The sequence below is a fragment of the Elgaria multicarinata genome, chromosome 3, assembly GCF_023053635.1.
Source record: "Elgaria multicarinata webbii isolate HBS135686 ecotype San Diego chromosome 3, rElgMul1.1.pri, whole genome shotgun sequence".
Taxonomy (NCBI): Eukaryota; Metazoa; Chordata; class Lepidosauria; order Squamata; family Anguidae; genus Elgaria; species Elgaria multicarinata.
Genome location: NC_086173.1, coordinates 46946542 through 46974059, shown reverse-complemented (window position 1 = coordinate 46974059; position 27518 = coordinate 46946542). Strand labels below are relative to the sequence as shown.

Here is a 27518-nt window from a genome sequence, read left to right as displayed (position 1 = left end):
GTTTCATGCTCCCTTATTTATGTTGTTTTTCTTGGGATTTATTGTCGTTGTTGTTTGCTTATGATTTGATTTAGTGAAGGAAGGCAATTTCTATCCAAGCCTTGATAGGTTTTGTCCCTGTTCAGACATCTCAGATTCCCCTGAACATTCTTGTCCAATATTATGGTTCCTCCCACCCACCCCGCTGCTGGCTAAGCATTTATGTGTATAAAATGGAGGTGCATAGTGTTGGACTTTCCGCAAGCAGTTGGACTTTCCTCTGTTTGGCTAGCCCATTAGCTCTTCCACCTGCAATCTTGTTCTCTCCCACTTCCTTTCAGATGGGAAATCTGGTTGGTTGAAGTATGGAAGAGTACAAAGGGACTTAAAAGAAAAGGACAATGTTTTCCTTCCTGCATTGGAAATTTCTCTTTTGGAAATTCCTGCCATAGAAATTCCTCAACTCTGTTGCCTCTAGGTATATGGGCTGTATATGTTAGTAGTATCTGACTATGGTCCATAAAAGGATCATACTGCTGTTATTAAGAGAAATATATATCACCAACAGAGTGCCTGAATGTAACCCATTCTCTTTTATAACTGTTCTAGCCTTGACTTATGCAAGATGCAAATGCAGTGTTCTTCCGGGCCAGTATAGAAATGGAAATTATGTCTGATCTAGAGGTAAGTGGCTCAGCACCTATCAGAAGTTTACATTGTAAACGTTAATAAATGTTTAAGTTAGATTTTCTCTCTCTCCCTCCCCCTCCCCACACACTTCCCATAGTGGTGAGAAATTTCAGGGGCAACACTTCTAGGTTTAGCTGCTTTTGGAGAAGAGAGCACTGGGGACATAAAATGTATTTGCAATGTTTATTCATAAATATACAAGTAGAGCATAAGTGAAGGAAAACAGGCATTCCCACAAGGGAGGGACCACTAGAGCAACTTGGAGGGTCCCCCAAGTTCACCCCACCTACCCTCAATTTCAGCTGACTCCAGCTCTATCTTTGAAAAATGTCAGCTGCTGTTTCTGCGTCCCCCCTCTCCTTCAGCTGGTGGGGGTGTCACCTTCTCTAAACTCATAGGGGTATCTCATACAAGCACACTGAAAGATTCCAAACCTATCAGGAAACCATCTCCTTACCATTAGCTCCCATTGATGAAACATCAGCCATCCAGTCCAGATTATAAACAGCAATCCTTCTTAATAACTGTATTCCTTGAGCATTGCAGGTATCACATGATACTTACTTGTGCTCTGCTTGTGTCACACTGTAATAAGGGTTCTGTGTATTTTGCACACACACACACAAAACCTTAAAATTCTGTGACCTGTATATATGATGCAAAATAAAAGCAATTTGCATATATTTTGTTTCGGCTGTTCATGGGGAGGAACAAGGCGGTAAGGAACTGCTTCCTTACCATTGGAATTTTTAATCCAGTCTCCTTCATTGTCTACACGATTTCCAGGCTTGTTTTGCATCCATATGGGCTAGAAAATTTCTAGAATGAAAGAAAACATAATTCTCAAGAGGGCTGAATTTTGCACCCTGTATCAAATGTGGTGTTTTTCCCTCTAGATTGGGATTTGGTTTCTGCCATGCTATATATCAATTTGAAATAGGAACTGTATCTAATGAAACGCAACACCACAGACACGTAGAGCTTCGTAAATAACATTTTGATTTGCTGTCTTCCAAAAACTATCAATGTCTCTTGTCCCTTCCAGGTTCCCGTTATGACAGAGGCTGGAGCAAATGACTCCAACCTGGTGGATCAAGAGCTCCGTGATATGGATGAGGATCGTTTGTGGGAGATGATGGACGGCCATCGCTACAGAATTGTGCGTGGTGTTTGCCCAAGTCGGCTTACACCCTACTTACGGCAGGCCAAGGTCCTTGGTCAACTGGATGAGGAAGAGGTGTTGCACGGTCCTCAGTTCACCAACAGTGCCATGAGAGTGGGTGAGCAGCCTGGGTGTGGGAATGTTGACGAGGCACTAAGGCACATCTACTGACTTCTGGGATAGACAAATATTTCTTCATTACTCCTGGAAGCAATGGGGAAAGGAGGAAAAACAGCCCATGAAACCCTGTTGGTTCTATAAACCCATGTACACCATAGGGTTTATAGGACAACAGACTTTAGGGGCAATCTTAGCCTCCACTCAGACGATGGGACATACTTAAAACAATTTTAAGATGTTTTTAGGATGTTTTCAACAACGTATATTATGTTTTAATTCAGTTTTATGTATTTTATCGTTTATTGTTGTTCCCCGCCTCGATTAAAATGGAGAGGCGGGTAAGAAATTATTATTGTTGTTGTTGTTGTTGTTGTTGTTGTGAAAGAGAGAGGAACCTCAGCCTATAACTTGGGGACAAGAATTGCAGCTGTCCTTGCCTGCAAATTGGTCATGTTACCTCTGGAAAGAAGACTAGCCACTGACACAAACCTTTGGGATTTTATTACATCCCTAGTGAGAAACATGGCTACTGAGAAACCATGCTTCTCTGCCTGGGCTGGCTGAATCTTTGGCCTCCTTTCCAATGGGGCTCCCCAGTTCCCCATCCCTTTACACTGCTCCTCTTTCTAACTCCCTTGCAGGTCACATGCTGGATCTCTTGAAATCCCGTGGGAAGAATGGAGCACTTGCTTTTTTGGAAAGCCTAAAACTCCACAACCCTGATATCTATGTGCTCATCACTGGCTTGGAGCCTTCCATAGACCACAACCATTTCAGTGGTGAGTTTTTTCACTCCTCACACCCCACCCATCCCTACAGAGCTCCTCCTCTAGAGCTAGTTGTTGAGGAAATCTTCGGTCTCAGGGTTATAACCATCGCTGGCCAAAGACAATTTGCTGCCTGACGCAAAGGACAAAATAGTGCTGCCCTCCATTCCAGGTACAGAAGCCAACTGGACTAGTAGTGGAACCTTACTTCACCACTGGCAATAGGACAGCATCCTCCATCACACCTGAAAGTAGCATTGTAGTTTAGGGGGTGCAAGAGAGGCTGTCCAACAAGAGCAGGGAATGCTTAGGAAGAATGGCTGGGGGACTGCCACTGCCGCCCCCCAGCAACTGCTGCCTGAGGTGGTTGCTGCACTCTGCCTTATAGTAGGGTTGTCCTTGTTGATTGACAAAGGTGAGTCTGACTTGACCCAAGGTATTTTCACACCTGAGGCAGATAAGCAAAATGGCGTCTCTTCCACAGACACACACCAATCCCCACCCCTATCCCAGTTCCCACAAACACACTCCTGGTAGTAAAAGTATAATGAATAGCTATTTGATGCCTTTCAATTGTACCAAAATTCTGCTGCCTGAGGTAGAAACCTTAGGCCTGGGCCTGGACTAAGGGCTAAACGGTTTCTCCCTTGCCACTAGACCTGATTGAGAGCTCCCAGCTGACAGAATGCTTGGCCAAGGCAGTGAGCAGCCTGCAAGAAGAGCTGAGCCAAGAGAAGCGACAGAAGCTGACCCTCCTCCAGCGCTGCCGCAAGCTGAAGGAGAACACTGCCCGCCTGGAGGCCCAAGCTGAAAGCCTGAGGGGCATTGAGGCCGAGTGCAACCGCATGAAGAGGGAGCTCAGTGCCCACTTCCACGAGGCACTTAAGCTTAAAGATGAACTTTACGGCCTGTCCTTACGCTACAGCAGTGCCCTGCAAGAGAAGGACCTGGCGATCACCCGCTGCCAGAGCCTGCAGGAAGAGGTGTGGTAGGGTGTGGAGCTCAGCTGGGTTTGTGGCATTGTGTTAGAGTGGCCAGTATCCTCTATTTGAAGGGCTGGCCAGTTCAAGTCCAGGGCAGGATCTACACTACTGCTTTTAATGGTTTATAATGGTTATGACAACTGTTCAGGTCCAGGACACATTACATATGCCCGTTTTCATAATGTTTTTAAAGTGTTATATCCTGCTTGGTCAGATATAAGGAGCCCTAAAAAGGGAGAACAGGGGTCTAGAAATCATCTGGGCAACACACTGAGCAGGCAGGCACACAGATTACCTGGTCACAGTCTTCTCCACTGTGGTGAGATTTATTAACTGGCTGCCATCAGTGATAATGAATGTAGATATCGGGTCTTGTCTTGCTAAAACTCCCAGAGTCTTTTGCTAGTACTCTAAACTCAGTGATTAATGTAGACAGAGCATCTAGCCAAAGGTCCAGAATGTTTTTGCTGGTAACTTATAGCCTCTGCACTGGCTCACTTTTAGTAATGAGTGTTATAGAATCAACGCCAGACCAAGTCATTTTGTCCTCAGGTGAAGGACAAAAGCTGATTGACTGGCATTTGATTCTTATTTCAATACTGGTGATGGGAGAGCATCCTCCTGAGGGCAGCAGGTTAGCTTAGGGGGTTCAGGGCAGCCTGTATGCCCTCCCCCAGCCTCTGCCACCTGGTGGATGCCTCCCTCTGCCTAATGGTAGGGCTGGCCCAATCTAGAAAGTGGGAAGTGTTAGTTTGCGAGAACTGTCCAGCTCAATCTCCTGGCTCCTGGAGACAGCCAGTTATACTGCAGATTCAGCAAAAGACCCAACCCATCCACCCAACAGGAAACTGAAGAGAGGCCATCTGGCAAGGCCTGAGTGTAACTTGAAATGCATCGTGATCTGTTTATTTGGCAGGAAGTGATATAACATACACATCTGTGGAGATTTTTCGTGTTATGTGATTATGCTATATAATTTAGAATAGAAGTCTCTCAATATTCATTGCTGGAAGGTAGTAGGGTTTCCTAAAAAATGGATGATTCCTGAAATGCCTGATTTCTTGCACATATCAGCTTACGTGTTGGGTACAGTTATCGATTAGAGACCGGGCAGTGGGCTAAAACAACCATTGGGCCGTTGTGATTTCTTTAGGATTACACACCTGTTTCTCTTTCCCCCTGTGCTGGGATTGGCCTTACCTGTGCTGTGTTTAACTGGTGATGTCGCAGAACGTTCATAGGATTGGAGCGTAGAAGACAGCTCATAGTTAGTGGTCAAAACTGGGACCTGCAATAAAATATTGTAGTGTAATGTATCCCCACCTTCTAGTAGGAGTGTTTCTGTTCAGGGTTCCTGTCTCTAGGATACTACAAGCTGTAAGAAGTTCAAGCAGGGCATTCCACACTCTCATCCCCTTCCAGTTTTCTGTTTTTCTTTTTCAATTGACACTCTACATTCCATGGCTACAATCTTCTTTTGGCTGTTTGCAGGGAGGCGTGCCCCCTTTTAGGTTGGAAAAAAGGTTTGTTTGTTTTTTTGTATTTCCACAAGCCTCGAGCATGTTGATATCACCCTCTTGTTTCTTGGTCTCCCCATTTTGCCTCAATTTCTGTAGGCTCTCACCATGTGAACTTAAGAGAACCAGTGTGGTGTAGTGGTTAGTGTGTTGGACCAAGACTTGGGAGACCCAGGTTCTAGTCCCTACTCAGCCATGAAGCTCACTGGCTGACTTTGGGCGCATCACTGACTCTCAGCTTAACCCGTCATACAGAGTTATTGTAAGGATAAAAAGGGAGATGAGGGGAATCATGTAAGCCACCTTGGGTTCCTTGCAAGAGGAGAAAAGATGGCATATAAATGTAATAATAAGTAAAAAAAAAATCTAGGAAAGGCAGGAACACCATATGAAACTCTGAGCATGGAGGTGTTCTTTTTCATGAGTGCTGCATAGGACCGGTGCTTCAAGAGTCTTGAGGTCCCGTAAAAGCTACAAATAATGCTACCATCCATTCCTTGAAGGAATGTGTTAATGTATTGGATTCCCCCCTTTTAATCTGTTCCTGTTTTTTTTTAATTAACATGTTTTTAATTTTACTGCAGGTTTAATTCTATTTTAACTTTTCTAAATTTATTTATTTGTTTTTATTTATTTATTACATTTTTATACCGCCCAATAGCCGAAGCTCTCTGGGCGGTTCACAAAAATTTATATTTATATGTTTTAATTGTACATGTTTTAATCTTGTAAACCGCCTTGAGTCCCAGTACTGGGGAAAAGGCAGGAAATAATAATAATAATAATAATAATAATAATAATAATAATAATGATGGGATATAAATGTAATGAATAAAAAATAGGAAGTGATAGTTCAGCTGCATTCTTAAAACCAAACCCTCAGATGATCCTATGTTCCAGAGTGAGCACCTCAAACTATTTTGCAAATATCTTGCAGTTAAGTCTCGAAACAACTTGGCATGTTTAGCCTGGAGAAGAGAAGATTGAGGGGAGACATGATAGCACTCTTCAAGTACTTAAAAGGTTGTCACACAGAGGAGGGCCAGGATCTTTTCTCGATCATCCCTCAGTTCAGGACACGGAATAATGGGCTCAAGTTACAGGAAGCCAGACTCCGGTTGAACATCAGGAAAAACTTCCTGGCTTGTTAGAGCAGTATAACAATGGAACCAGTTACCTAGGGAGGTTGTGGGCTCCCCCACACTAGAGGCATTCAAGAGGCAGCTGGACAACCATATGTCAGGTATACTTTAGGGTGCATTGAGTTGGGGGTTGGACTCGATGTCTTCCCCCTTCCAACTCTACTATTCTATGATTCTATGATCACTGCTTCTTCTTTTCTGTAGCTCTACCTGATGAAGCAGGAACTGCAGCAAGCCCAGGTGTCGTCATACTGCGAGAGGGAGAGGCCCCCAAGAACTGCTGGGGATCTGCAACCGCAAACAGATGAGCTTCTGATGCTGAAAGAGGAGAATGATCGTCTCAAGTCACTGGTGGAGCTGGAGACCTTCAGTGTGGTAAAAGAAATTTGCAAACTACGTCCAGAAATACATCCATATGAGTTGCACCTACACTGCAGACTTAAACTGATTCCACAGTTTAATTCCTTCAGGTGGTCCTAGGAACTGTAGATCAGTGAGGAGGGCTAGGGATCTCTAACAGAGAGTTCTTAGCAACCTCACCAAGCTACAATTTCAGGAGAAGCTGGGACAGGTCGGTTGGTATAAGAGGTCCAATACAGATCATCACTAGAGATGTGCCCAAAGTGTGTTTTCTCAAGGGCATCTTCTTACGGACTTAAACCAGAGACGTTTGTGCAGTTTGGAGTCGGGGAAATTGTTTGCACACATTTCTGCAAAACTGAGGATGGGATAATGTTCCTCTACATCTGCAGTTGGGCTGCAGTGGCCCTAGCTTGAGGAAGGGGGCCACCCGGAGACCCCAGTGATATAGGCCAGGATACAAATGTTTTAATTAATAAATAAATAAATACTAAATACATCTTCATAGTTCTAACCTCCACGTCTGGGTCGCCTTCTTGTCTGTGCCTCTCTGGGCAGGGCCTGCAGTGGGGATGGAGAAGCTTCTCTAATGAGCTTGTCTCATTTATCCAGGTACAGAAAGACATTCTAGAGCAGAATCTTGATGACGCTCTGGAGGGCAAGCAGGAGCTGCTGAACCGTATCCACTCGCTGCGGGAGCAGGCGGTGCGTGCTGAGAACCAGCGCAAGCAGGTGAGAGGGGCTGTGCTGTGCTTCCCACAGGTGCCTTGGCAAAAAATGGATGCCAGGAGAGTTCAAGGAATGTACCTGCAGTGAAGTCCTCCACTCTCCTTCGTGTCTTCCACCAGGTGTGCCTAGTGCTACGCCACACAAGGGAGGACCACGAGGCAGCCCCAGATTGTCCTGTCTCCTCTGCACACATCTTGTGTTGGACCCCCACCCCAGCTGGTAGCACTAGATTTGCCATCTTTAATGTCAACAAATCCTCTTGCAGTTAGTGGTGTAGTGGTAAATGGTGAAGTGCAGGCACACATCATGACAGTCTCCATAGCCACACACACACACACCAAGGAGAATCCCAAAATGCAGGCAGTTGTGTTGATCAATATCTGTTTCATTTCACTTATTACATTTCTATACTGCCTAGTAGACAAAGTTCTCTTGGTGGATTACAAAGATGAAAACCCATTAATTTTTATATATATATATATATATATATATATATATATATATATATATATATTACACAAAGTATAAGAAAACCATTTATATACAGATGTATAAACAGACAGCAGACACACATATATCTAAACAATGTTAAACAATCTATAATAACTGTGTGTATACACACACAAACACACATAACCCAAAAAGCAGCACAATATCTAATTTATTAGGATCAGCTTATAGTCATAGCTCCCAGAACCAGGGCAAATAATTTTATCTCAAAGTTAACTGTGGGGCAGAACGAGTGCAATATAAATACTGGATGCTATTCTCTGGCTACCTTTGTGTCCTTAAGCAGTGCTGGGAAGAAAAGGAACACACGTTGATTGAGTGCCAGAAGATGAAGGTGGACTGTGAGATCTACAAGGAGAAAATCAGTGCCCTCCAGGCACAAGTGGCTGACCTGCAGAGAGAGAGAGATCAGGTACCTGGAGGGCGGACCAGTAAGGGGAGGGGGCTTTTTAGGGCAGGTTTCAGGAAGCTTGCCAAAATGAGGGAAGAGAAGGCTTCCCAGTTGCTTTAAAATGTAGAATTTTGCAGCTGCTACAGAAATTTTGCATCCGTTATTTGTTGTCACGTAATGTCCAGCAACAAGACTTGGCACCTGTTGCTCCTTGTGAGGCTATAGCACAGGGCTGAGCAACTTGTGACCCTCTGGATGTTTTCGCCTACAACTCCTATCAGCCCTGGGCCCTATAGCCAATGATGAGGGATCATGAGAATTGTAGGCCCAAACATCTGGAGGGCTAGAAGTTGCCCATGCCTGTTATACTGGGCAGCTAGGAACCCATGGTTAAGTATATATATCAGCAGTTGTGACAAGACTTGCTATCTAAAACAGCTATCTTCTTCATTTTGTTTGTTGAAATGGCTCCATGTAGCTGCGTTATTCAAAGTACGCATGCATCAACATGAACAGAAGCCAGCCCAAGAAAAAGGGTTTGCTTTAGTCTTATACTTTGCACTACAGGGACTCAGGCAGCCTCATGGCTTTTCCACGTAATTGATATTTTTTTACTTGGAAGTGTTGTGGTGGCTACTGTGGCCTTTTCTGCTGGATGTCCCCCGGCTTTATGTTGATACTCAGAGCCCCACATGAAATTACTTATGGGAGCCTTTTAAACTCTGGTGGGAAGTTTTCAGTCTCTGTGCCTTTTGTGTTGGTCTTTGTTGTTGCGGATAGTTTGTTTCTGTCTGTTTTCTCCCAAAGTCCTTGATGGTGGTGTGTTTCTCTCCTCTTAGGCCTACAGTGCCAGGGACACTGCTCAGCTGGAAATTTCCCAGAGCCTCCTGGAGAAAGATTCGCTCCGGCGCAAAGTCTTTGAGCTCACTGATGACATCTGTGAACTCAGGAAGCAGGTGGGCCTGAATGGCTCAGCCTTGACGGTGAGCTTTGAGTGGAGAATGAGTCCTACGGATGTGCATGGCAGAGGAGAGCAAGGGATAAGTCTGCTCTCACTTGTGGTAGGAAACAACCTCAGTCCCTATATTTGAAAGACTGCCTTGTCTCAGCAGCGCAGAAAATATAGATTTGGGTTTGCATTAGGGCTACCAATCCTTTCCTTTCCTTTCCTTCCTTCCTTCCTTTGACTCTCTGTGGATTTAACAGCGGTTTGGCATGCAGAGATTTAGGAAGTGATTATCAGGTACTATGATGGATAAAGCTTCACCTATTTTTTGAAGGTCAGGCCATTCCTAATTTAAAGACACAGGTGTTAAGTATATGAAAAGAAATACTTGCTTAGTCATTAAAATTGTGTGTGTATGGCTATCTCAGGGTTAAACAGAGAAAGTATATCTGTGGGCAATTACCTTGAGATAGAGGCTGTTCTGGGAACCTTGCCAAGATTCTAAGTTAGCCTCATCACAGCTGTATGTAATGTAGATAAGAATTGTGTAGATCTGTATATAGTTTCTCACTTGTGTAAAATGGAACTGATCACTGCTTACTGATCACTGCTCTCTGATCACTGCTCTCTGTGTATGCCTCAGTGTGCTGATCTGAACTGAACTGCACAGAAGCCTGAAGGAAATAAACCAGCTCTGCTGTGTAAGACCTGCGTGATGTGTGTTTGTTTCTGAGCACAAACAGAGTTCCAGAAGGAGAAAAGTTTTGGCAATAACCCAACAAAGGTTATGGGCCCAGCCCAGCCCAGTCAAGTCCAGTCCAGTCCAGGCAGCCTACGCCAGCCTAACCCAGGCAGAAGAACCAGAACTTGGTGGGAACGGTGCAGTATCAGAACCAGAACCAGGAGTCTGCTAAAACAGAAGACTGTTGATGAAGGAAGACATCAAGCTAAAGCCAGTGCTGCAAAGTGAGGAAAAATCTCAGTCGGCTGACTCTGAGGAGGACTCTGAGCAGGAGGACGGTGAGATACCAATTCCTAAAGCAGAGGAAATGGCAGGAGCTAATATGTCTGGTTTGCATCAATTGTTGGAAAAGCTGAATGACTCTAACTATGCATTATGGTCTTACAAAATGCAAATGTATCTGATTCAGGCTGAACTGTGGTATGTAGTCACAGAGGATCCACCAGATAGAGCAGATCCACAGAATGCTAAATGGTTTAAGGACGATGCAAAAGCAATGGCAGTTATTGCATTAGCTGTGGAAGACTCTCAAATTTCCTTCATTCAGTTTTTGAATACATCAAAAGAGTGCTGGAATGCGCTACAAGCTGTATATCAAAGAGAAACAGCGGGCAGTAAAATAATTCTAACCCGGAAGCTGTATGGAATGAAGCTGAAACCAGGGGAGTCTATGTCAAACCATTTGAAAAGCATGAGAGAAATCTTCAATCAACTCAGGGCACGAGGGATGGAGTTTACAACTATACACCAAGTCTATGTGATTTTGTCAAGTCTTGATTCATCGTACGACGCGGTTGTCACCATGATGGAAAGTCAAGAGGAGAAAAATTTAACCCTCGAGTATGTAGCTGGAAAACTACTGGAAACCTATGAAAGAAGACAAGCTTCAAAACAACAGAGCCTTAAACATCCTGTGGCTGAATTTCAACAAAGCCATAAATCTTCTGACGTGGTGGCTGCATTAAAGGCAAGGAAATGCTTTAATTGTGGTTCCACAGAACACTTAAGGCGGGATTGCAACAACAAGAAGAAAAAGCAGTCAACAGCAAAGTGGAGAGAAGAAAACAACATGAATGAAGCTGAATCAACAAAGAAGTGTCTTCTAGCAAGAGTCAAAGAGACAATGAATCCTTGGTTTTTGGACTCTGGGGCTTCAATAAGTATGGCAAAAGACAAACTTTCATTTGTAACCTTGGAAACTTCTACTTCAAAGCAAAAGTGTGTTACCCTTGCAAATGGAACAAAAATCCAGATTTGTGGTGTGGGTAATGTATATTTTGATTGTCTGGGAGTTGAACTACAAAGTGTTTTATATGTACCAGAATTGGAAACAAACCTTCTAAGTGTGTTTCAGTTAACAGAAATGGGGTATGAGGTTTGTTTTACTGAAGAAAATTGTACTATAAAACAGGGAAACAAGGTGTGTGTGCAGGGAATAATGAAAGAATCTTTGTATGTAATTAATACTTGTACAGAAAATGAAGTTGTAGCCAGCAAAGTCACAACAAAAACAATAGCCAATTGCAAACCACACCAAGAGTGTATCCATTTAACTCATAAAAGGTTTGGTCACGCCAACTATAAAATAATTTCTAAGATTCCAGAATTGTGTGAAGGGGTGAAAATCAAACCATGTTCTAACTATCTAGAATGTAATGTATGCAGTGAAACCAAGTGTCATAAGTCAAACATTCCAAAACATAGTGAGAGAACAACAAAAAGAATTTTTGAATTAATACATGCAGATCTTGCAGGTCCTTTTGAGACAAGTCAAGGAGGAAACAGATTTTTCTTGTCTATTGTTGATGATTACAGTAGATTTGGATTTGTGTATGTGTTAAAACAGAAGAGTGAAACTTTTGGAAAGTTTAAAGCCTTTGTTAAGTGGAGTAAAAATAGATTTAAAGAACCTATAGCTAATCTAAGAACGGACCGGGGAGGTGAATTTCTTAGCAACCAATTAAAAAAATTCCTCAGTGATGAGGGTATACAACATGACCTTACTGCTCCATATTCACCATTTCAAAATGGAGTTGCAGAAAGGAAAAACAGAACCTTGCAGAACATGTTAAGAGCTCTATTGAAAGAGTCAGGATTGTCTAATCTGTTCTGGGCAGAAGCTTTGTCCACCTCAAATTATTTGTTAAACAGGCTTTACCACTCTGTACATGAAAAAACCCCATATGAAATGTTTTACAAAAGAAAACCTAGAGTGTCACATATAAGGGTTTTTGGAAGTAAATGTTTTGCTCATGTTCAAAAAGAAAACAGACCAGGAAAGCTAGCTCAAAGAGGTTTGGAATGTAAACTGTTGGGATATGATACACAAACAAAAGGCTATCGTTTGTGGTCTCCATATCACAAAAGTGTAATTGTGAGCAGAGATGTAGTTTTTCATGAACAAATGCAGGAAACAAAACAGTATGTAAGTTTGCCTGTAGAACAGAAAGCTGTAGAAACAGAAGAAATTCCTGAACAATCTCAGCAAGAGACGGAGGGGGAAGAAACTGTAAAGGAGGAAACTATGCCTGTAACTATGCCAAAGCGACCAGAAAGGGAACGCAAAGCTCCAATTCGTTATTCAGATGAATACCAAAGCAAACAGGTTTCTCATAGAGCTTTACTAATAGCCTATGAACCTACTTCATTTGAGGAAATTCAGGAAATGGAACCTACAGAAGCTCAGGGCTGGCATGAAGCAATGTCAGAGGAAATCAGAGCAATGGAAAAAAATGAAACGTGGGAGCTAGTACCTTTACCTGAAGGTCGTAAAGCCATTACCTGTAAATGGGTATTCAAAGTAAAACAAAATGAGAAAGGACAGGTGGAAGGTTCAATGGTAAAACACAAAGAGATGCTTTAAAGCTAGGTCTCAGATTGTAACACAATTTAAACAACATGCGCAAGAGGAGGACTGTTAAGTATATGAAAAGAAATACTTGCTTAGTCATTAAAATTGTGTGTGTATGGCTATCTCAGGGTTAAACAGAGAAAGTATATCTGTGGGCAATTACCTTGAGATAGAGGCTGTTCTGGGAACCTTGCCAAGATTCTAAGTTAGCCTCATCACAGCTGTATGTAATGTAGATAAGAATTGTGTAGATCTGTATATAGTTTCTCACTTGTGTAAAATGGAACTGATCACTGCTCTCTGATCACTGCTCTCTGATCACTGCTCTCTGTGTATGCCTCAGTGTGCTGATCTGAACTGAACTGCACAGAAGCCTGAAGGAAATAAACCAGCTCTGCTGTGTAAGACCTGCGTGATGTGTGTTTGTTTCTGAGCACAAACAGAGTTCCAGAAGGAGAAAAGTTTTGGCAATAACCCAACAACAGGTGCAGGGTGTGGAAAAATAGGTGGAGCAGTATCTTGACTCTGTCATTTTCATGCCTTCAAGCAGCTTTTTGTATACAAATTCCACTTTTTGTCCTCTATTAACTAACAAATAAACCAATATTCTCTCCCTTAGTACTTTCCTTTACAAAAGTTTGCATTCCCTTCTATCACATGACACTGGTTAATTCTCCTCCAGCCTTGCCTGGACTTCCTCTTGGTCTGTGATACATCTGGGCTTTCTGTTTGGTTTTCCCCCTCCACACCGGCTCTTTATATATCTTCCCTGCTAATTTCCACAGGGCAGGGAAGTCTTCTGTCAGCTGAGGCACTGTCTTTGCTTCTGGAGTAAAATGCGAGGTACATTTCATTCTTAAACGTGAAAAGGTTTGTTTTCAAACCATGTAATAATAAGAGTTACCCCATCCTCAGATGAGTCCAGCCCCTGCATTTCTGCATGAGGGCCTTTCCTGGCCACGACTCTTGATCAAACACAGAGACTCATGAAGAGATACAATGGGCAACCGCTATGGAGGGCAGTTCCCTCTGATGTGCCCTTGCATTAGGAATGATTGGGGGACCCAATCACAGCTGATGCAGAGAGGGGCAGAATGGCCCTCCTCCAGCAGACGCTAATCAGAAGGAGGTCAGCTGAGAACAATAAGGAGGAGGGCCGGTCTTATCTTTTGGCAGAATGAGGTGGCTGTCTCAGGCAGCATGTGCCGTGGGGGGAGTACTGGCAGCCTGCCCAGCTTCCTCTCCTTTCCATGTGGTCCACACAGAGTGCTGTGAGAGCCACATGGCCTGCCCTGCACCCTGTAAGCTAGCCTGCTGTCCCCAGGGGTGGTGGTGGGTGCTGTCCCATCACCAGTATTGCAGTAAGATTCAACAGCCAGCTTCTGTATGTGGAACGGAGAGCAGGGTGGGAATGTCCTTTTCCTCAGGCAGCAAAACCTCTTGGGCCCGCCCTGGGCAGAAATGCAGGATGCAGCCTGCTTTAGGAATGAGTTCTTCGGGCTCACAGAAGCCAGTAAGGATGTAATGCTTTTATTGCTCATGACTCACCGGTGGTTCTCTTGTGACAGTGTAGGAGAGAAGCAGCAAGCTTCATTGCCAGGGAGTCGTTCCCTCCTCAATTTTCTACCCTGGAGACCCGGTGCCGTTTTATATCTTGCGAGGCAAGGGTGTCTTTTGTGAGCTCTCTCCACCCCCACCCCATTCTCTATCTCTCTGTGTGTTTCTTTAGCAGGTACCGGGGAATGGGCCTGCCAGCTCTGAGCCCAGGGAGCACTGTCCCAAGAGGAAGCAGCGTCTGGTGCGCATGTACGCCATCTGCCCCCGGGAGGACAGCGAGGACAGCTTGTTGAGCATGTCTGAGGTGTATAGCGCACTCCCTCACCCCCACCCAAGACCCTTCATATTTTCTCCAAGACAGTGGTGGTGGGTACTGCAGGATACCACCCACATGGAGCGTGCCTCACTGCTCCTTTCTGGTTCTAGTGAGAGCCTGGTGGCCTCTCTCGCATGTCTCTGCTCTTTAGGGCATGAAAACCCTGTGCATAAGAGCATTATGTTATTCCCTACCCTGGGTGGCAGGAGTGGGAAGGAGGAAATTTGGATCCATCCAAGTTGGAGTGTTCTTATAGCCACCTTCTGTTTTGCAGTCTTGGTCCGATTTAAGCCACAGATCAAGTCAAGAGCAAATGGAGAGCTTCTGGTCATGCTGTGCAGTCCCACCTTGTAAGCACTCCCTGCAGAGAAGAGCCATGCAAGACCGCTCTTTTTCCAGGAGGTGAGTATGGTGGGGCTTCCCATGCCATGCGCTACAGGGTACTGCTGGTTCCCATCTACACTTGGGTATGCATGATAGGTATGTTTCTGGCTGTGTGTGTGTTTTTTAATCACAGTTTTGCTACACAACTTTTGCAAAGCAGGCAAATCTATTGATTCCCCCCTCCCAAATTTATTACAGACATTTTAAAAAATCAATTGAGGGGGGGCAAATTTGGATAAGGGGTTAAGAGCAATTACAAATGATATAGAAATATGCAGATATCCCCTTCCCACTTAATACTGGAAGTTCTATAAATAACTCTTCTGAGTTCTTTCTAAGCCTTGATCAGCTGTTTCCCATATATTTTATGGCTAGAAACTTGCTCCCAGGAGCTGTCTATATGTGGGGAAAGCCCCGCAGGGGCTGCAGTGCATCAGTGAGATGATGCAAGCGCACCTTCGCAGCCACCATGGGGCTTTCCCACGAAGCTGCGGATTGAAAAAGTCAGGGATTTACCCTGGATTTTTCAATCAGAGTGATGTCAGTATGGTGCTTCCACTGTCTGATGTTGCTTCGGGGTTCAATTTGTGTGTGTGTGTGTGCGTGTGTGTGTGTGCCTGGTGGAAGGCAACCTATGATTGGTCACCTTCTACCAGGGAGAGGATGGGGGTTGCTCCAGTCCCCAGATGGCCGCCCAGAAATCCCACACTTTCTCCTTAGTGTCGGGATTACCTGATGCCACCCCAGGAGAGGGAAAATGCAGGGTTTCAGAGGGAGGCAGCACCAACCTAGCACCGTGAAGACAGCCCCCCATATGTCTTCATGTACCACAAGATTCTGTCTAGCACACCACCGTCTTCAAACATACAGATGTTAGGCTTCACTGAAGTATCTTAGGCTCCACTGGAATATTTTCTAGTCCCAACTAAAGAACCTATAAGGAGGGAGTGATTAGGATTATTCATGGCATTTGTAAATCATAGAGTGTTCTTAAATTTATAAAACATCTTCTATGCACTCTGCCACTCTGGTAGATTACTATTAGTCCCATTTTACAGAAAGGAAACTATGGCTTAGAGGGTGTGAGTTACCAAAGAACACTCAGTGAATCTGTGCCAGATGTTGCAAGAAGAGAAGGTGCCTGGGAAGAGAGGTTCTCTCATAGCCAAGACTAATAGTTGATCCAATGAACTCTGGCTTTCATCCTCCAGCTCAGTAAAGGGCAACTGGACAACCATCTGTTGGGGATGCTTTAGGGTGGATTCCTGCATTGAGCAGGGGGTTGGACTCAATGGCCTTGTAGGCCCCTTCCAACTCTGTTATTCTATGATTCTATGACATGATGCCACATCAGAGCACCAGGATAAATCCTTGCTTGTTGCACAGTTCTTGTGCACCAGTCCTTCTCAGAATTAAAAGGCTGGTCAGTGACTAAACTTGCTTGGAGTTCCTTGTAAGCAAAGTAGGAAGGGCAGATTTAGTGCTGGGCCTAGACATTTTCTCACATGAAGGAAACACAAAACAGGGCCAGAGGTAGTACTGCTCTGAACCAGAGCTCCCTCGTTGAATAACACACATAGATAGATAAATAATGGAAGCAGGAGAGTGCCAACCTCTTCACAAACCTGTTGAATGAAGTGACTGCTTTACTTTGACACCTTGGGTGGTTTGATCATCTCAGTCCACACTCTGCTATTTCCCCCTCTTGTATTTCTTCTCCTGCAGCAGTTCCCAGGAGTTTCTGGAAGAGGATTTTGGTTTTGCCTCTGAGGAGAAAATGGAGGACCCCAGTTTTGATTATGAGATGCTGGGAAAAGAGGGTAAGATTTCCCCACAGGAAACAAACCTTTTCCTGTAGTTGGTGCCCCCCAGGGCAGGGTGAGGGGAGATCTGTTCCCCTTGGGAAGTCATGTATATCATTATCTCACCCTATCTCATTAGCTCAGGGCAGATTATAGCAGCTTCACTTACAATGGCCTGTCTCCAAAGGGCACACAATCTGAGTGGGCCCTTCACTTGAAGGTAAATCAAAGGAACAATAGACATAACAATATAACACCTGTACTTAAAAAAAAGTTTATATTACTAAGACTTCAGATTCAAATCTGTATTGAAGAGAAGAAACAGAGGCATAGTGGCTTATACTGACTATGGCAGAGTGAAGCAGTTGCCTCAGGTAGCAAATGCTGGGAGGTGGTACCAAGATGCTGGAGGAGAGACCTATCTGCCATTTGGCCTGCCCTGTGCCCCCTAAGCTAGTTTGCTGCCTTTAGGGGGCTGTCTGTATGTTTTAAAAGCCCTGCAGTGGCTGTGTGGTGGCTCTGCGTCAGCTTTCCCGCAAACCTGCATATTAAAAAAGCTGGGCACTTACCCTAACTTTTTACACTGGAGCAAGATGACCATGGCCCTTCTGCTGTCTGACCTCACTCCAGCATGTAGGTGGAGGCATTCCCAAGTGGATAGTGACCCCTGATTTGTAGCTGGAAGCCCGGGCAGATGGTGGTGGTGGGGAAGCCAAATGGCCGCCAGAAAGCCCACACTGCCTCTTGCATTGGGATTACCCACTGCCACCCCACAGCAACAAAAGTATGGAGGTTTCCCAAAAGCAGTGGCAACCTGGCACTGTCAACATAGCCTCCAGGTGTGGTGCAGTGATTTTAAAGGAAGCAAAAGCCGAGTATAGCCATACACGTACTCTGGATTTTAGGAAAGCTGATTTTAATAAACTCAGAACTATGATAAGTAAGGTCCCATGGCAAGTTTCCCTAATGAGAAAAGGAGTCCAATGAATTTTTTAAAAAGGGAAATTTTAAAGGCACAATTACAAACAATTCCAACAAGGAAAAAAAGAAGACAACAGAAGAAACCAATGTGGCTCCACAAAAAGCTTAGAGATGACCTGAAAACAAAAAAGGACACATATAGGAAGTGGAAGGAAGGCCAGGCTACAAAAGAAGAATACAAACAGGTAGCACAGAAGTGTAGGAATGGCATCAGGAAAGCTGAAGCTGAGAATGAGGCGAGACTACAGAGGAATGCTAAAAGCAACAAAAAAGCTTTCTTCAGGTATGTGCATAGTAAAAGACAGAGGAAAGAAATGGTGGTTCAACTGCTTAATGAGGATGGCAAACTGATAACAAATGACGCAGAAAAGGCTGAAATGCTCAATTCCTATTTTGCCTCAGTTTTCTCCCAAAAGTGGGTCTATGACCACCACCACCCCTGGGCAAAAGTGAAGTACAAGCTGAATGGTCAGGATTGTAGTTTGAAATTGATAAACAAATGGTCAAGGAACACCTAATTTCTTTGAACGAGTTCAGATCTCCAGGGCCCGATGAACTGCATCCAAGAGTAATAAAGGAGCTGGCAGAAGAACTCTCAGAACCACTGCCTATTGTCTTTGCGAAATCATGGAAGATGGGTGAAGTTCTGAACAACTGGAGGAGGGCTAATGTTGTCCCTATCTTCAAAAAGAGCAAAAAGTAGGCACCTGGGAACTATAGACCAGGTAGTCTGAACTATAGACCAAGCATTCAAGAGGCAGCTGGACAACCATCTGTCAGGGATGCTTTAGGGTGGATTCCTGCATTGAGCAGGGGGTTGGACTCGATGGCCTTAGAGGCCCCTTCCAACTCTACTATTCTATGATTCTATGAAAAATTTCTGAAGAGCAATAGATATTCCTGCTTAACTTTTTACTCTTTTTGCAAAGAGCAGTAGTGCTTTGCTAGGAAAGCCTTGATCATGATCCAATCAAATGTAGTTTTTCTACTGAAAATGATGCCTGTCCCCAGCTGCTTTCCCCTCCAAATGGGAAAAGATATGGGTACCTACATTCAGCATGGTGAGGGAGACACAATGAGCAAGCCCTGAGAGTCACCAGAAAAACATTTGTGTAGCATGTAGTGCATCCGGTCTCTTGCTGCAAAAATGCAACAAGACCGTGTGCAGGTTTGCCCATTCATTGGCTGCCTGAGCTAGAGCCCATCAACTGATTGCTTTGCTCTCATCTATTCAATCATTTCTTCCTTACAGATGCTGTTTCCCTGTGGCTCCCCATGGACCCCTGCATCTCAGAGAGGTAAATCTCCTGCGCCAGGCCGCAGGCAGTTTTGGTCACAAGTATCCACAGGCTCAAGGCCCCAGTCAATGGCCAGTGCCTTCAACATTTGGGACTTCTCTGGCAGGGGCAAAAGACAAGGACTGGGGTGAGGCAAAGGCATGAACTTGGGTCCTTCTGGAACCAAAGGTTCTAGTGACATCAAGGGCCAAGTAAGGTTGTTAGCCAAGGAATCCATCTCCAGGTAAATGGCAGGGAGGTGTAAGGAGTAGGATGCAGGCCAAGAGGAGAGGTGGGTACAAGAAGGCAAAAGAGCAGCAGAAATGGGGAAAGAAGTGTAGAGTTTCAGGAGGACAGGCAGCAGCACTTGGGTATCAAACCAGGTAACCTGTTGATCAGGTGAAGGACTGTAAGCTTTCCGGAAGTAATTATACATAGCAGGGGTCATCAACAGCCAATTGCCTGTGTTTGCTGTTTTCATATGAGCACACGCAGGAGTCTCTCAGAGGTAAGGTTTCAGGCTGCATTCTGGCATTTTCCCTGGTCAAGAATAACCCTTCCTTGGCATTGGTCCCATCATTTTGGCACTGGTATTTTGAGGGAGCCATTATTGCTGCTCATCTGCCTGGATATTTCATGAAACCTCCATCCCTGTAAGAGCTGAGAGCTGAGCTTAAATGGGTAGGACTTGCCATTGTATAAATGAGGCACTTGACTAAGATTTCAAGCAGTTTGGGGGCAGAGATAGGAATTCAGCCCAGGTCTTCCACCCACACCTACCCAAAGAGATTAGACTTCCACTGCTGCTCATTTCTCCAGGCAAATTTGCAAATGATTTCAGGTAGTGTGCTGGCCGGCTGCTCCACTGGGCACTTCTCTTTTGCCTGTTCATATCCAACAGAAATTGCAGGTCTGTTTCCTGCATGATGATTAAAATTTCAGGTCCGTAACATTCAGCCTTGATCTCCAGTTGCACCTGATCCCCATTTTTGTAATAAATGGATTGATCTGCAAGCTATGAAGAGGTGATTGCAACTCAGTTGAGACCAGAGCAGGAGCCAAGTGGCAGCGGGGGGAAGAAATGGGGAGCTGCACATATGGGAGGAACCAACACGCAACTCTCCTCACCGCTTCCCTCCCCTCCCCTTAGTGTGCCCATGCGCCGGCGGCTCGCACAGCGCTTCACAAGCCGCATCACCACCATTGCCTTCCAAGCCAACGCTTTGCTGGAGCAGATCAGCATCATTGGGGGCAACCAGACGGGCATCTTCATTCATCAAGTCAAACCTGGCTCTGCTGCAGATGAAATGTCCTTGTCACCAGGCCAACAGATTGTGCTGGTAAGATTTATATATCGCTGCACTGCCGCTCCCATTCTTGGTCTCTTCTGTGCCCCTAAGGAGCTATGGCCTTTTCCCGTGGAGATAACACCCTCCTCTTTGAGCATTTTACTCATTCTAGCCACATCTTTATCTCCATCTAATGGAAGAGCCCAGAGAATGGCCATCTGGCATGCATTCAATGCTAGAGGGAGAAAACAAAATGGGGGGAGCACTGGGATAGGCAGAGAAGATACGTCCAATGCTCTTTGCATTGTTGCAGTTGCCTCCAGGAGAAGCACATGGTGCAAGTGCAACTGCTATGCCCAGAGCACTAAACACACAGGGTAATTGTGTTAGCTGCAGGTAGAATCTTTATTTACTTACAGTATTTTTATCTGACTTTTCAGCCAAAAAGGCTTCCAGAGTGGCTTACATACAATCAATAAAATAACATGGTCCCTGCTTGCAGGCTTACTAATTTATTTATTTATTTATTTATTACATTTCTATACCGCCCAATAGCCGGAGCTCTCTGGGCGGTTCACAAAAATTAAAAACATTCAAAGTATAAAACCATAATATAAAATACAATATAAAAGCTCAACCAGATAAAAACAGCAGCAATGCAAAATTACAAATTTAAAACACCATGTTAAAATGCATTTATAGATTGTTAAAATGTTGGGAGAATAAAAAGGTCTTCACCTGGCGTCCAAAAGCATATAATGTAGGTGCCAAGTGAACCTCCTTAGGGAGCTCATTCCACAGCCGGGGTGCCACAGCAGAGAAGGCCCTCCTTTTCCTTGTGTGTTACTAAAAAGATGTAACACACAAGGAAAAAGGAATGGGGAGAAATGGGGAGGAAACAAGTTTTCAGCAGGGCTTCCCCCTCTCATGTCCCTCAGTACAGCCTGCGTGAACGGCTGCTTGTGGTGTCAGTAAGTCTCCAGCAACTCCGTTTAGCAGTTTGAGCAGTGGGAAGCTGCAGTTCCCCTGCGTCTGTAGTGCTTGCAGGGCACATTTTGTATAACTCATGCTGAAGAAATCAGTCATGGTTTGGCAGAAAGGGCAGCTTCTGGAAAGGCCCTGAACCTAAACCTAAACTTTCCAAAGTGACACGGGACGTACGCAGGTACAACCTGCTGAGCTACCTTCAGAGTGATGCATTTCCACAACTTGTTAGGAATATACTGCCCCAAGGCTATTAACTAGCTGGAAAGTTGACCAGAGGTGATGGCTCTGAGGCAGTGAACCATACATCCCACATTACTGAGTAGAGCAAGACGTTCATGTCAGCTTTTTCTGCCCTTCTTGGTCCTTCAATGTCCCTTCCCTTGCCAAACCACGAGGTCATTAGGCATTTTCCAAAAAGGTGTCTTTGTGACCCGAGTGTAGCAAAGGACTCTCCTCTACCCAGCTTGTCCACAGGGCAATGGATTCACATGCACACCCCCAATCTGGTCATCTGCATCTAAGGCCCTTCATCAGGTAGCTTTGGTCCACAAGTGGTCTTTTCTTTTTCTAAGCTTTGAAACTCTTTGAATTTATAGGTGGATTATGGCGTCATAGAACCAGGTTTCAAGGCTGTGCTGGAAGATGCAACCTTTGAGGAGGCTCTTGAGGTCCTGGAGAGGGTGAATGGCTTCTGCTGCCTGTCTGTGAGGCCCAACATGGAGGGTAAGGGAACCTGCTTGCCTGCCTGCTGGGTTTGGAAGGGCAAGAGGTCACTGGGAATTAGCCTCGTTATGCCGGGTGTCTCCCAAGGAGCTCCTGTCATGCAGGAAGGTGAACAGCAGATTTGTGGGCACCATTAAGAGTGGCATCCTGCAAAGCAGACCTTGGGGAAGTTCTCTTGCACAAGCCCAGTTACAGCAAATGTGCAAGAGCATTTCAGCGAGAACCTTTGGGTGATCTGTGCCCCCATGTTAAGCAGTGTGTATGAGGAGATACTAATTAGAGTTTCTGCCTCAGGCATCACGCTTGGGCTGACCCTTGGTATCTCACTGTCCATGGATGGAGCCTGCAGGACTCCTTATTGGGAAACTGTTGTTGTTGCTGCTGCTGTGGTGCCTTCTCTCTACTACTTCTCAACCCACCCTGTGCTACTGCTGTTCTCTCTGTCTCTCTCTGTCTCTGTCTCTCTCTCTCTCTCTCACACACACACACACTCACTCACCATTCTTCCTGCCCCACTAGGTTACAAGAAGCTGCTGAGCGACCTGAGCTCCAAACTGGTGACGTCCGGTGACTCGTTCTATGTTCGGTCCAACCTGTGGCTTGAGAGGCAGGCAGCTGGGGAGCTTCTGGTGGGATGCCATGACATTCTGCACGTCACTGACACTGTGCGTCAGGGCCAAGCCCAGTGGAGTGCCTGCCGGGTGAACCCCTACACCATGAAGGACATGGACGCTGGCACCATCCCCAACTACTGCCAGTGGGTATCACCTTTTGGACGGGCCTGTAGGGAGTAGGGAGCACACCCTTGCCCAAGTGAGATGGTCCCCTCCCTATAGCCCAGTGGCCAATGAGGATTTATTTGAAGGATTTGTATCCCGCTCCTCAGCCAAAAAGGCTGAACTTGCTTAGGGATTTTAATATATGAAGTGGTATAAAGATATTATAAATACTAATAAATAAAAAGGCACCAGAGCGGCGTACATGCAATCATTAAACAAGAGAGTCCCTGCCCAGGCTTACAGTCCAAAACAACACAACACATAAGGAGAAGGAGATGGGGCAGGAAGAGGGGGGAAAGTTGAGTCTTTCCACAGGGCTGATGGAATGTCCCTGCTTCCCCCTCTCATCTCCCTCGATACAGCCTGCTGGAATGGCTGCTGCTGGTGACAGTTGAGGGAGGAGCAGCCTTCATGGAGGTGGACTTCAGCAGGGCTGATGCAATGGCTCCACTTCCCCTCTCATCTCCCTTGAGCTTGCTCCTTCCTCCCTAATGCATTCCTGTCCTCTTCTCTTCACTCTAGGGCACAGCAGCAACTCATTACCCTGATCCAGGAGCTGGCCCAGAAGAGCATGGTCTCTCGCAAGGTAATGTAGGGTCCCATGACATAACCTGAGCCAGGAATCACTGTGAGGTTCATCAGACGAGTGTTTTATTGCACACTCGCTACAGCCCACTTACTGATGTGCGCACATCCTTCAGACGACGACAATGACTGCCTCCCGCGCGCCTCCCTCTCCTTCCACCCATTTTTCTGTCTCAAAATAGACCCCTTTTAATCCGACTTTTTATAAAATCGAATGTGCCATGATCTGCTGTGTGCAGGAAAAGCGGCACGATAAAAACAGCCTCTGAATAGACACAGAGCCACGTGGTGTTTGTTGACTTCTTCTTTCCCCTCCAGGAAGGATGAGGAAGTGCAGAGAAGCCACAGTAAGGAAAATTGTTTTTCCCTCATGTGATGACGCTCTGTGTCTATCCTACATGATAGCAGACCCAGCCAAGAGTCAACAACCATGGGATTATCTTGTTCAGACTCTACAACCACTTTTATCCAGTTGTTCTGACAGGTTGTGCCCCTGTACATCATAGTATCATCTTGCTGCACAGTATCACCCTGCTTCCTTTCCTGGTTTGGAGTGATGATGCATTTCTTGCGAAATAGTCATCAATAACAAAACAGGCACCTTTGCAAATCTGGATAAATGCCATTTTCCTTTGAACTTGGAGCAGATGGCACAGTTCCTCCAGCTGTTAGTATGTGTCAGAGTATCTGGGTCATAGTTGTTTGAAATGGAAGCTTGGCGTTGTAATCCCTGGACCAGATCTGCATCTCCAGGGGGCTAACATAATACCTTATTTTTTTTTTGTAGAATTCTGGGGTGCAGCCCAAGTTGGTGCGAATTGTGAGCACAGATAACAACAAGATCAACCCACTGTGGTCATCCATGGACTGCAATTTGTCAGACTCCAGCAAGCCCAATGGTGAGTTCAGTGCAATGTTTTTTGCATCGCCAAGGAGAAAATGACCCATCCTTTAGCAATGCACTGTTCTGGAAGAGAATTGACCTGGGCTAAGTCTTCTCCAGAACAGTGTACGTGGCTCGTTTCTCTTAACTAGGAATCTCTGAGTACGGGCTTGTATTATTCTGTGTGCTTCTGTTGGGACACCTTCATGCTACTTTCTGATGTTGATTTCATGCTCCCTTTTTTGGACTGGGCTGTATAATCTGGATGAACGGGACTTGGGACACACTGCTTTGTTCACTGGTTTTTGTCTCATCTTTGCAACTCCCTGTAAAGGAGTGGAGCTTGATTGATTGGAGATAAGAGATTTTCCTTTCTTGGGAAGAAGAGTCAGGGCCTGGGAACAAGGCTGATGGGCCAAAGTTTCCCATGCCTGGTTTAGATGCTGTTGAGAAGATGCCATCCCTGTATGGACCATGCAGTTTCCCAAAGCAGCTTCACCAATTCCAGGTCCACCTCCAATAGCAATTTTCATGGCGCCTTAACTGCCCTGTCCTCCCAAGCTCCCATCACTCCAATCCCTGCGCTGTACTTCTAAAACAGGGCTGGAGGACTACTTTAAGGGGTGTGTGTGTGTGTGTGTGTGTGTGTGTGTGTGTGTGTGTGTGTGCAGGGGGAATTGCATGCCACAGGCTGGCTGACCTCTGTGGCCATGGCCATGCTCATTGACAGCCTGACACTCCCCTCCCTCCCACCCACTCCACCCATTTTGCCTTTCTCACTGCTGAGAGAGGAATGGAGTTTCATGCCTATCTCTCTCAGCACACAGAAAGGGACTCAGCCAGTGCTGGGAAGAGCCTTTTCTTCCAGTGCTGGCCGAATTGAGCACCTCCGTTGTGTGCCTCTGTGTGAGGCACAGAAAAGAAGACATGGCCAGTGCTGGGAAAACTGAAGAGCTAGCGAGATTTTCTAGAGCCAAACCAGATCAGAAGAAAAACCTGCTTCCTGGATTCTGCAGCAATCCATCTACCAGGCCCAGTAGTTCTAGCCCCCCATTGCTATTGGGCACCTGGGTTTTTCTACCTGTGAGAGGGATACTGAAGGATCAGGAGGCAGATTCTTGTACCTGGGAAATGTAAAGTGCAACAATTTTGTAAATGCCTCCGAATTCGCCTTCTTAAAAATGCAGCTCCTGTTCAAAAGACCAAGCAGCAGTTGAGATCCTGGAATTATCCTCCAGGCTTTTCTTCCCTGACAGCTTTGCCCTTTTCTCTCTCCCATCTTCTAGGGCCCCCCAAAAGCAGCCTCCACACCAGGCGATGTGTCAGCCTAATGCCATACACTTTGGTCAGGCCTTGCAGACCTGGCCGGCCACGTCCGATCCTCTTGGTGCCTACACTTGTGGGGAGGATCCTGGCTGACAAGCTGTGCCTGTCCAAGGGCCTTGAGAAATGTCCAGCAGGTACGTCTGAGCCAGGGTTGATTCTGTTCTTAGGTGAACCAAGTTTGGTGGACCTTTGCTAAGGGAATTGTTGGATGAGCTATGGGCAAGTGACCCATTTTTTGTAGCCTAAGAGCCTTTGGGCTTCGATTCGCTGAAAGGAGGAGGCAAGTGGAAGGTTCTAGTTCAACTGACGGAGTCAGGTGGTCATAGCGGGGGCTAATCCTCTGGTAAATGTCTACAGTTTGTGGCAGACACGGCCTCCTCCTAGATCCTCCTTAATGCATTTGCCCATCCTTTCCTCTGTCACCCCAGCTGTGTCACCACAGACATCTAAGAGACCAGGGGAGCCAATTTGGAATAGATCAGAACTGTGCCATCTGACCCATTTCCTTCCTGCCTCTGCAGAGCCCCAAAGCGAAACACAGGGCAGAGATATCCTGCCTGAAAAAAGAGAGACAAATAGCACCTGTTGCATTCCTCGTCAAGCTCTGGAGAGGCTAATGCAAAAGGTAATAGGGGTCGGGGTGCGGTTGGGGGCCAGGAGATGCAGCACTGGGATGCAAGTGCAATGATCTCTAGAGAGGGACGGGGGTTTGTACCCACTCACACAGGACTAGAGATGCAGACATTGCCCACTCGTCATTTGAATCTCTCCCCCTGACCACCTTTAGAATGTGCATGGCTGGCTGGACCTTGGCCTGGAGAGTGTGCGGGAACTTCTGGCTATGGAAATGTATCCCATCATTATCATGGTCACCATCAGCGAGAAGAATGGCAAGAAATTCAGGTAAGCTGCTGCTCTGGACGAGCAGCGCTTTCCCCCTCCTGCAGAAGCCCATATGGCAAAGCCTCCTGTTCTCCCACCTTGACATATAGTCCTAGGGCAGCCTCTTCTCTTAACAGCCACCGGGGTTTATGATGCCAATGTATACATTGGATACGTCACCTTCAAGTATATATGGAGGGGTGAGCATAAGTTATAGGTGAAAGAGAATTGGAGGACAGCTTTGCCAATCCCTGAATGAGGCAAGGAAGCTCATTTCTCCTCCCACTTAAAATACCTTCTGCTCACCCAGCCCTAATGTTGGCAAACCTTTCTACTATGGCCACCATCCTTCATCTCCTTTGCAGAGCTCATTTGGGCAAATTTGACCCTTTTCCTGTGACCTTTCACTGGCCTATATACTATAAAATGGAGCTAAAAGGGCAAGTCTAACTTTCTGACTCCCACACTCATATGGTTTGTTTTTCAGGAAATCCCTACAACGCCTTGGAGCAACAGAGGAGCAACTTCTGGACAGTGCCCGGAAAGAGGAGGCCCAGCTGGAGACAGTGTCCTGCCTCTATGGCACCATCACCCCCGATGCCTGGAGTGACCTCGATGCCCTCATCAGCTGTGTCCGCCTGGCCATTGTGGATGAGCAGAAGAAGGTGGTGTGGGTGGAGCAAGTGCCTCATTGACCCCTTTGGAGAGGGGCAGATGGGCGTGGTGGAGCCCAAGTGAATCATTTGTCTCAAGCCTTAGAAAGCCCTGAGGGTGCTACTATTTATTCTGAACTAAGCACAAGAGGACTTGGGGGCATGTTCTAACCTTCCCAGCTGAGAAGGCTGAATGAGAAATTAA

General features: G+C 45.7%; 1 protein-coding gene across 5 annotated transcripts; it reads left to right on the top strand.

Annotated features, from left to right (window-relative positions):
- The first annotated feature begins 602 nt into the window (after window positions 1-602).
- On the top strand, window positions 603-27355 carry CARD14 (caspase recruitment domain family member 14). Of its 5 annotated transcripts, none has more exons than XM_063123196.1 (21): window positions 603-663; window positions 1715-1949; window positions 2593-2730; window positions 3376-3701; window positions 6565-6735; window positions 7339-7452; window positions 8246-8371; window positions 9190-9333; window positions 14619-14750; window positions 15037-15164; window positions 16872-16966; window positions 19182-19227; window positions 20357-20546; window positions 22079-22205; window positions 22725-22962; window positions 23507-23570; window positions 24357-24468; window positions 25739-25912; window positions 26300-26403; window positions 26566-26681; window positions 27148-27355. In XM_063123196.1, exons 1-21 carry the CDS (start codon window positions 640-642, stop codon window positions 27353-27355), a joined length of 3012 nt encoding a protein of 1003 aa, XP_062979266.1. In that variant the 5' UTR covers window positions 603-639. The 5 variants fall into 5 exon arrangements, with proteins under 5 accessions (XP_062979266.1, XP_062979264.1, XP_062979265.1 ...); XM_063123194.1 differs by having other exon boundaries at window positions 7333-7452; window positions 14622-14750; XM_063123195.1 differs by having other exon boundaries at window positions 7333-7452; window positions 16875-16966.
- The last annotated feature ends 163 nt before the right edge of the window (window positions 27356-27518 follow it).

What these genes read in the sequence shown, in the direction of transcription:
- CARD14 (XM_063123193.1), top strand. Translation starts at nt 640, where the DNA reads ATGGAAATTATGTCTGATCTAGAG. An exon ending in GCTTGTTGAGCATGTCTGAG is followed by an intron (nt 14,751 to 15,036) that starts GTGTATAGCGCA and finishes TCTGTTTTGCAG; the next exon opens with TCTTGGTCCGATTTAAGCCA. An exon ending in CCTTGAGAAATGTCCAGCAG is followed by an intron (nt 25,913 to 26,299) that starts GTACGTCTGAGC and finishes CTGCCTCTGCAG; the next exon opens with AGCCCCAAAGCGAAACACAG.